At 36.2% G+C, this 10,773-nt stretch overlaps 1 protein-coding gene across 1 annotated transcript in view; it reads left to right on the forward strand.

The window, feature by feature from the left end:
• The first annotated feature begins 9,926 nt into the window (after positions 1-9,926).
• Positions 9,927-10,773, forward strand: part of LOC107090706 (CDK5 and ABL1 enzyme substrate 2-like) — a 16,722-nt gene continuing 15,875 nt past the window's right edge. Inside the window, exon 1 of the mRNA XM_015384257.1 lies at positions 9,927-10,520. Within this exon, the coding sequence (XP_015239743.1) occupies positions 9,964-10,520 (557 nt within the window). The 5' untranslated portion in view covers positions 9,927-9,963. The remainder of the gene's footprint in view (positions 10,521-10,773) is intronic.

The following is a 10,773-nucleotide window of genomic DNA, read 5'->3' on the forward strand; positions in this document are numbered from 1 at the left end:
TGGATGGATGGATGGATGGATGGATGGATGGATGGATGCATGGATGGTCAGCCAAAGCAAAAGTCTTTATGTGTTTTTGTTTCCTCAGCAGTCCTCAGAGCGATGGTTAAACGTTGGAAGCACAATCACCTGTAGACACCAAACTACAGCTGATCATTGTAGTTTACAATCGTTCCACAATCTGGGCCTTTTTAAGCCAAAATCAATAACATTTCTTTCTAGGACAACACTTAAGGGTTTCTGACCCAAAATCTAAATCTCACCAAGGTTGTTTTTCTATAGTGTAGACAGAAATGTGATATTTCTGAATCTTGTGTTTTGGGGGTCTTTGTTTGTTTGTTTGCTCAAAGAACAGCTTGTGTAAAGGTGGTGGGACTGGGCTTCGGGTTATGGGGGGATTCAATTCAAACCGTATCACTCAGCCTTGACGTCTCTTTTGAAAGATCTCATTTTGCTTTCCTAAATGACACTAATACAGATCCAGTTACACTGAGGATTTTCCCATCCCTGCTGCAGTCTCCCAGAGCCACTCAGGCTTTAGTTTCGGTGCTAACTGTTTGAGTCCATCATGTGAGAACCATAAAGTGTACTGTAAAAGGAGCTTGTTGTGGCAGGACCTTGGTGAGACTGTACCTCACAGTCAAAGCTGGAATCAAAAAGCCTTAAGCTGGTTTTGCCAGACTGTTGCTGTTCTAATAAAACAAACAAAAACAAAAAAATCGAACAAACAAGAAGGTGATGACAATTTCATTGTGGTTTTGTTGCTTAAATAAAGAGCAATGTGTTTACCTGAACGTTGCATTTCCTGACTGTTTTTATGATACACCTGGATATATTTTAAGGGCATTGTTGTTAGCAAAGCGTATCCTTTTCAAATCAAACATTAAAAAAAGGATGAATTCACTTTTACTTGGTCTTTTATAAGTAACACCTGCTTTTTAAGTTAAATAAAAATGTTAGAAACCAAAGGGTGATATAAAACTGGCAGTTTAAATTCAATAAACAAATCAATTCTGTGGTAAATCAAGTTTTTATCTCCTTGCCGGCATTAAATCTTTCTCAAATTGCTGCGATTTTGAGACCATTCATTCTTCTATTAGCTCTAGACCTGATTATCGTGATTAACTCTGACTTTGACGTTTTCAGTTGGTTCCAAACATGGCTTCCCATCTTTTAACCAACACACATAAGCCCATCTCCCATGTCTTGTCCCCTTTAAACCGGCTTTCTTTTTATTTTACAAATAATTTTTAACATTTACTTTTTCATTATAAAGTTCTTAATGGTCTGTCCATGCCTTTTTTATAGGAGCTTTTAAAGTTTCTGTACATAGTAGATCCCTGAGGATGTTCCAAGTGCCAGGCTAAAGTGTAGGGGTGAACTGTGCCTTTTTCAGTGGAGGCTCATTGACACTGAAACAAACTTCCTTCAGTTGCTTGCTTTAAAACTAACCTCGGTGTCTTCACTAAACCTTAGACTAATTACTTTTAGCCAAGCTGTTAATATCCAGTAGCATGTTAGCTTATTTTTAATCTATGATTCTCATTCTCATGTTGTATGCTTTCATGGTTGAATGTTCTATGTGTTTTTGTCCTTAATGTTAAATGCTTTGGTCATCTTGATTGTTTTAAAGCATTTTTTGAATTAATAAATCAAGTGAAATTAATTTAGAAATGTAATAATGAGCATGCAGTCTCAAGATACTGTTTGCAGACCTCAGTGAAATGTTTCAGCTTGCTGAAAATGCTCCCACCAAATCAGCTGCCAGTTTAAGCTACAATAGACTTCCTCAAAAAGATAAATCAACAAAGGGAAAGGACCCAAACCTCTGGGTAAAAGGTTTGGGTCCAAATGATTAGAATTTTAGAAAAAGCAATGTTTAGCAATTTTCATTATTAGAAAAGTCATTGCTAAATGTCTTTAGAATAAAGAAAATTACAACAACAAAAGATGAGACAGAAGAACAGAAGACAGGAGTTGGTTTGATAAACTGTATAAATTCAGCTTAAGAAAACTAGAATTTTGTATTGCCTTGCAAAGGTATTTGACCATTTAAAGCTATAGTGCAGGATTTTCATGAAGTTTTGAAAAGACCCGCCCTCTCCACTTAAAAAAAAAAATGCACATGCACAACCCTGTACCTGCTCCTCAGAGGGAACGCCTATCAAACCCGTGCAAGAGCATGCACAAGCCTATTTCTCCTCATGCACGCTTTGTTTAAAAGTAGGACTCACCTACATTCTCAATTCAAACTTCAGTGGGTTTTATTAGGGTTTCATGTGACTGAATAAAAACAAAAAAGTAGTTTTATAGTGAAAGGAAAATGACAAAAGTCTAAAAAGTGTGGTGTGCATTTGAATCCAACCCCCAAAATACCCTTCAACAAACTTGATTAAATATTGCTGAAGAAACCCTTAAAAGATACATGATGATTACCAGTGTTGGGGTAACGCATTACAAAAGTAATGAATTACCGTAATACATAAAGTTCAGGCAGTAAAATCATAATATGATGTGTTACAAAATTAATGTAGGATATATTTAAACAGTTCCGAAGACAGGTAACGTATTTCAATCAAAAAAATTCGACAGCTTGAACAAAGAAGAGAAGAGGAGTGTTTTTATTTTTTTGTTTTATATCAGGACAGTTTTAAAACAACAGAAGAAGAAGATTTTTAAATATTAGAAGAAGATGGCAAGGTGGCTACATTATCCATGTGGATATACTCAAACTAACTACTGTTAATTATTATTGTTCATTTTTAAATAGTTAAAACAGATGTCATGTTTAATTTCATAGAAACGTGACTTTTTTATTAAACCTTCTGTGATCTCACTTTACTCAGGAGGTAATGACTGAGGCATAGAAAGATAGCTTGCATCTGTTTTTACTTTATTCTATTTCATTTCAACTATTCATGAAAAATTGTTGCACACCTTCATTTTGTAATGTCTTGTCCTCAATGCTTATTTTGGCGAACGTAACTAAAAAGTACTCAGTTACTTAATACTTCACACAGATGGTAATATTGTAAAGAAACATTACTTTCTAAAATAGGAAATATTACATTTTGGAATTAACTTGCAGAACACTAATGGTTAAAAAGGGTAAGTAAGGTGTATTATATACAGTACTCGGGTTGGGGGGGATGAAGGAGATAGCCCCCTTCTTAAAAAAATCTTAAACATCATCTTCCTTCTTAAATGACCATCCACCCCATACCCTCCCCTGTGACATTTTATTACTGAATGTGTAAAATGTCTACAATATATTAACAGTAACGGCAATAATATTGGCCTTTCAACATCTGGTGAGCTGTGGGCTTACGAGTAGCCTGATCAAAATAAATAAAATAAAAGAAGTGGCCTACCATGACTATGAAGCTGATTCCAGTAGGAAATGTATCCCCTACATTAGTCCCTAACTATGTAGGGGCAGTGATAGCCATGCCATTCCAGGAACTGACTGCAGTTCTACAATAAGGTGCCTTGGTCAAGGTCAGTGACTGGCGAGGCTGACATGTAACAACCAGACCATGCATATTGCTTTAGGTTAACAGACTATATTAGTTAGGTTATTTATGATGATAAATCCACCACCACCCCTTTTTTTTTTTACAACTAGACTACTAATTATATAAGAGGATTGAGTAAGAAATGCACTACAAAATGTAGCAAAATTATTCCTTTCTTCTTTTTTTTTGTCTAGGATGGAAATAATATTCCTTATAAACTAAACTATCAGCAATGTCTTAGTCAAGCTTTTTACCTCTCAAACCTTAGAGGTAGGGTGCAGAAATAATTTGGTAGAGTCAGTGGCTCAATCCAAATAGGGCAAATCAGTAAGGACAAAAAACACAAAGCTAAAGTGTCATGTTTTATACTTCTTTTCCAGGAGGCTGTCATCCAAATTTGACAAGCACCTTCATGTTCGTTTCTGTTGCATAATGACATCCATAAGACTGTTTGGTTTCAGCAAAGTAGTCTATATTTCTTTCCTACAAACTATATGGTTCTCTTTGTTGATTCCGTAAAGGTTAGAGAACAGGAGCTAAGAGTAACAATTTGCCTTCTCTGGAATCAGGCTATACGAAACCTGTTTTTACTTCCTGGTTCCTGAGCCAATCATATAAATATTCCCACTGTTGTCAAAACACTGACAAGCAGTTGATGTTTTTTTTTTATTTTTTTTTTTTTTGACAAAAGAGCAGCAGCGTAAAAACAAGGAAACCAGCAAGAGAAGCAAACCAGAAATACTCTTGATTATTTCTTAGAAGCTACTTCATCCTTTAGAAGTATTTGCACAACAACATACAGTGGCTGAACCCGTCTTCACTTATCATGTTGAAATAAGCTGTGCTCATCTTCTTCTATCATCTCTTCTTATGTGTATTTCTGATTTGAAACACTAGGTTTCATCATTTCTTTTATTCATTTAAACTCTGCTGGAAACCAGCTGTTCTGGGAAGCTTCAGAGGTTTAAAGAACATTAGTGAACAAACAGCATGAGAAAGACCAATTTCTAAAACTAAACTAACCTACAATGAAACATGGGGGTGACATCATCATGCTGTGGGGCTGCTTTTCTTCAACAAGAACATGAAAGCTGGTCAGAGTTATAGATGGAGCTAAATTAAAAGCAATTCTATATAAGGAAACCTGCCGAGCAGGACTTCGAAATGTATGCCGTGCATCCAGGCTGATGGAGAAATAACATGATATACGTTTAGAAACCTGGGTTTACAAAACAGTGAGATTGTGGAACAAAAAAGAACAAAAAAGCCTTCAGAGAGTTTGTGAACAAAATAGCCTTCTTACAGATTCTTATAATGATTAAAAAAAACATAAGATTTGAAAATCACGATTGTGCATCACTTGTTCTTTATTATGGATTCCTAATAAAATAGACGAAGGTAGATGTTTGTAATGTGATAGAATGAGGGAAGGATTCAGGACATCTTATGGGAATTTTCAGCATCCAAGTCCAACTGGAAGTTTATGGGTGAAATTGTAGCGAATATCTTGTTCAACAGTTATTCAAAATTATTGAAACCTGACTAAAGATTATAACATTCATCATAAAACCCCTTCTGCAAAGAATAGCTGCAGGATTTGCAACAGTTGGGGGTGATTTTCATTTTCATGTCACTCAATTTTATGTTTTTCTCTCCACTTTATTTTGACAATAGATGTGCTGTTATTTTTTTTTATAACTCATGTTTTATAAGGTCATAATATAAAACAGTCTTTGGTCTCTGCCTTTTTTTTGTACTTCTAAAGGGCAAGTATCCCATGTATTTCAGTTGGTTCCCTGCCTCTACTCCTCATTTTATGCAAAACAAAATTTTTTCCCATTCCCGTGCTTCCAATTGAGTCTCTAATTCTTTTAGAAAAGTCAAAGCACTAAAAAAAAACCAATCCAGTTGCTTTTTGGTAATGTGTTTTGTTGGCCTCTGGAAAACAATCTGTTTCAAAGACCTGCCTCTCACCTAGTAACCCAACTGTAGCTGTAGCCTAACTGCAACATGAAAAATATTATATTATTTCTATACCACATCTTTAATTTAGATTACAATCATTACTTGAATAGAACAAATGCATAACTTCACACTGGCAGTTAGACATGTTAATTCATTCATATTCTCTCTGCTGCCCCCTTGTGTCAGTCTCCTTTCCCCTCGCTCCATTCTAGATCCTTCTGTCCACACGTGCTCCCAATCAGTTGATTACTCAATCCTTTGTTCTGTTTAGTATTTTTACTCCTCCTCTGAAGTTAGTTTTCTGGATTCTCATCATCCCTTCATTCCCTCCTGAACCCACATGTTCCCATTTGCTCTGGTTCCTGTGTCTCTTGATCAATTATTTTTGGATTTATGCTTCTGTTGCCACTACTCCTTATTAAATCTGCAAGAAACCACCTCAACTACCATCTCTGCTTTTGGATCCTCTAAAAACCTCCACACAACCTGAGACCTTCTAGGAATAGGCTACTCATCATTAAGAAGCTGATTTTTGCATTATTTCTATTCTTCGGCTTCTTCGTCTTCGTGTGTTTGACTCAGGGTGTAGGATGCAACTTTGCATCTGTTTGTAGCCATTTTCATGTCACACTCTCTACAGCTTATTTGCAGAACATTGACAGAACCCTAAAGCAGCTTATTACAAATCGAGCTTAAAATAAATATAACCAGGGAGGGGAAAATCTCATTACTTAAGCATGTGTTGGGCAAAAAAACAACATTGATTTAAACAGCTCATAAACCTACCTATCAATGTTTAAAAGGTAGGATCTGGTGTCAAGCTGGGAGGGAATGAACATCCATGAAGAGTAAAAGACAGACATTGACAGGAAAAAGTATTGACGCAAATGGGTTTCTTTTTTTCATGCTGTCATAACGATAATGAAAGTTTTTTCAGAGCTTTGAGAGATTCTGTTCAAGCCTTCATTTTACAAGTCAACAACTGGTTTTCCTGGATGAAAATCTAGGCCAAACTGACATATCTAAAACAACTGTTATCATTTTTAAAGATCAAGCAGTCAAGTAGCTTTTTGTTGCTTTTTGACAGTTACAGTTTCAATTTTCAGCTGACAAAGTCACAGGCACCAAAACATTAGATGGTGCCTTTGCCTTTGTGGTAATTATTGATATGAAAACATGTTTCGACATGACTGAACATACTTTACTGCTTACAGAGACAACAGAAAATCCTCCTAAGCACAAACTAGTGATGTGAAAGTCACAGTGCATAATTTAAAGGAAGCAAAACAACAAACATGTAAATTACAAAAATATAAATAATTTTTTTCTTTTCTTTTAATACAAAGTACAAAAATACAAATAATGTTTTTTTTTTTTAACATGTTGATTAAAGAGCTGCTAACCGGTTCTTATTTACAAGACTATCAGGGAGTGTTTATCAGCTATATTTGCTTATCTTATGGGTTGCACATTTTTGTCAACTCCCAGACTTGTTAGCTGAACAGCAACTTATAAAACTGTTCCCAAGTCAGAATAACTAAAAAATATTTTTTTGCAAATTTAGAGATATTTTGCAAAATTGCAGAACTTTGTGTTTATTTGTTTAAGATGCAAACTTGCTACCTATACTCTAAAGTAAAATGCAATAAAGATACAAAGACATGGGCCCCAGTTTAAGCATTACTAAACTGGTACTAGTGATCGAAAGCTCTGCCATTGAATATCCCCTTTAGCATTAAACCAACATCACAAGCCTGAATGTTCATGGATCCATAATTTCATGTTGTTTATGTCGAATTCTGACCCTCTCATCTGAAGATAGCAGTTAAAACTAAAACTTATCAAACCAAACAAAATTTTTTGCCTTTTTTTTTTATTTTGTAGGTGATCCGGTGTGGTCACCTGCTGCTGTAGCCCGTCTTCTGGAAGGTTTAACATACTCTGCATTCCAAGATGGGATTCCACATACCATGGTTATTAAGGCAACTGTCGCTTTTCTACTCTGTAAAACCTGTCATTCTCTCTTAGCAAGGGATATGTGTCTATGCAACTTTCAAACCACCCAGGAAGGAACTTTTGGAAACCAAAAGCTATATTACTTTCTTCCATTTTTAAAGTTTTTTTATGATGACCAACAAGGTTTTTTCACCTTATCCAGTTGATGAGACATTCCAGTAATGTAAGACAGAGATTGAGCTTTACAGATGGGATGTTTGCTCTCAAGCTGTTCATGTCGCTGTACAGAACAGGTCAGAATGTTCAGATCCACATTGTCTATGTGGATCTGAACATTCAGATGGCAGAGTAACAAGAAAACAAATGTGGTGCTATATGAGGAATTCGCATGTGTGAAAAATGTTTGTGTTGGGCTGAAATTAAATTAAGTCAGTATATTCATAATGTGAAGGTGTCTTGGTTTGTTTTTGTATGTGCCCTGAGTTCTAAGCAGAAAAGCTGACAAATGCGCTCTTTCACAAAGCATGATTTTGGTCCTTCTTCTGTATTGATGTCAATACTAGAAGGTTGCTAACTTTAAGCCCACCTTGCTTTCACCGCCTCTGTCTGTATTCAACCAAAAGAGATTCAGAGACTCAGCTGCAGGCTGTCAGTAACTACTGTTTCCTATTTAACTTTTACCTATTATGCAAGACACTTAGAAATTATGATAAATAAAGGAAAACTATTAATGTGGCTAACAATACATCTGCATGAATGTGCATTAACATAGGTCAAATTCCTGTTTGTACCCTCGCACGTGTAAAAAGGAGTATGAAAAGCGTGAATGAGGTTAATTTTACTTACTTAACTTAATTTTTTTCAGATGATTAAACATGAATTTAAAGACAATTTCAGAAGAATTGTAAAAATATGACTCCCAGGGTGTTGCACAGATACAAATGTGAGGTGTGTCAGCACAGAGAAAGATAAATTCAAGGTGCATCTAAGTTCAGGCTTTCTGTTTTTGATGATTATAAGCTGGTTATAAGAGTATACCAGGAAGAATTCTGGTGGATTATAGGTTTTGAATATGACACCTTCTTTCAATTATATTTTCTCACTAGGAATTTTACATGTAACAATACTAAACAAACCTCACATTTAGATGGGATTTTATGTGACAGACCAACACAGAACAGGAAATGGATACATGTTCTTTTATACTTTTATGGTGATTTCACTAAGACAAACAAGGCCAGGAAAAGGGGAACAGTAAAATATTGTCAAGATAAAATTGTAATTGGTATCCATGCCCTTTTATGTCAATTTGTAAAAAAAAAAAAAGGTCTTGGTGAAGTTCTAGTATCTCTTATTTAATAATAAAAAACAATAAATAGTATCACATATTGATGAGGTAGAAATATATAACTGCTATTTCATCATTGTGAAATTTTTACATGAACATGTTATGTACAATCTTAAGAATTTGTTTACCTTGTTAACCAAAGAATTTGACAGAAAGGAGCACTAAACAAACTGAAGTTAGGATCCAAAGATGATGCTAACATATTGTAAATTAAGTGTTTCATCTTATTAAAAGCTAAAACTCCTGGGCAAATTTGTGTTCTTCACTTCACACAGAAACCTTGTGACTCAATAATCACAAAAAATATTAATTTCAGAAAATGTGTTTAAGTATTGTCAAAACATGTTTGAAAAATAAAATAAATGTTCTGCCTTTTAAAATCTGGTTACTTCTATTTATTTTACTGAAAGACCAAGATTCTTAATGATTAATGTAATGTTTATCTCTTTAAAAACAACACAGATAGAGGGTGTTTATGCCGAAATTTCAATTTCATACCTAAATTACTTTTCATTTTGCTCATGGATCTTGTGAGATCTAATAAAGGGTGAAATAACCTCATAAATGAGTTTATTTTTATTATATATATAAAAATAAACCAATTATGCTCAGTTCCAACTAAATCAAACCAAATTAGTTGCATTTAAAGGGTATTCTATAAAGTCTGCTGATGTTAGGATGATTATTATTTTTTTTTTGTTCTTAAAACAACAAAAACAACCTATGAAAATGTGTGCTCTTAAACATTTGATTATCCAATAGTACAGTTGTATGGTGCAAAGTCAGATGTATTTGATGCAGGAGTCAAATAAGGTAAATGAACAACTATCACTAGAAATTCTCAGAACTGCAAACTGTAATATCAAATAAAACATGTCTTTTAGGGGACGGACCAGCAATTAAGTGTTTGGAATACATTTGCATTTTCTGCAGACTGTTTAATCACGTAATTAGAATTGGCTTCCGTATATTTCAGGAATTACCTTAGAATTCCCATACAACCAATCAGCTACCGTTGGTGGAAATGTGTTTAGAATGAACCAATCAGCGACGTGTATTTTCTAGGTTTAAAGCGCATAATTAGTTAAATAGCCAATAACTTTGAAGTGGGCGGGGCTTAACCTCGTTTACCGGTACTGGGTGCCTTTGTGTGTTCAACAGCTGCATTTTCAGAGTAGAATGGCGACCGCTCTATGTGGTCTGCAGGCCAACGGCAGTAACAGCAAACAGGCGAGAGCTCGTCGAGAACACCGGCGGAAAGTGAAGGACTCCCGTAGGAGACAGGCTGCTATTTTATTCCTCAGCAATATTTCTCTCGATGGGAGACCTCCGTGTCACCCTACCGCTGGAAATGCCGACCAAAGACCCGGTGAGGAGGCTGGACTCAGCGACGGAGACGTATGCGCCGCTCCAGAGCTCCCCGGGGCCGATAGTGAAGGTCCAGTCAAGAAGGTGACGGACCCCCCAGCGGAACCCGTTGGCGGCTCGTCCTCCAGTTTCCCCGGGGTGCTCGGTCCGGTCCGGCCTTCCATGGTAACGTCTCCTGGGCCACCTACCGCCAATTCTGTGGGACCCAATGAGGTATTTTTAGAGAGCTCCAGCGTAGCGGAGACGCAGTTTCCGGGTACCCCGCTGTCTCCTGTCACAGCGGGACACCAGCCTTGCTCCCGGGCCAAATCAACGCCCGCCGTTCTAAGCCCGACTCCGGCAGGAAACTCTCTGGATTCCCGGCAGAGGTAAGCGGGCACCATCACAGAACAAAACGGGCCTCGAAACGAACCATTGATTTCCGTTTCAAATGATTTTAATTCGCCCCATCAGGTTAATTCACTCCCATTGCGAGGGTTTCAGGTGTATATACGGAAGAGGATTAGGGCCACTGAAAAAATAAAAAAAGTTAACTGATTTGTAAATATTTCAGTTAAATATTAAGACTTTAATATCACAGTTTTGACTTTTTTTTCCCTCAGAATTCTGACTTTTTTTCTC

This window comes from Cyprinodon variegatus, unplaced genomic scaffold (genome assembly GCF_000732505.1).
Source record: "Cyprinodon variegatus isolate N-32 unplaced genomic scaffold, C_variegatus-1.0 Scaffold309, whole genome shotgun sequence".
Classification (NCBI taxonomy): domain Eukaryota; kingdom Metazoa; phylum Chordata; class Actinopteri; order Cyprinodontiformes; family Cyprinodontidae; genus Cyprinodon; species Cyprinodon variegatus.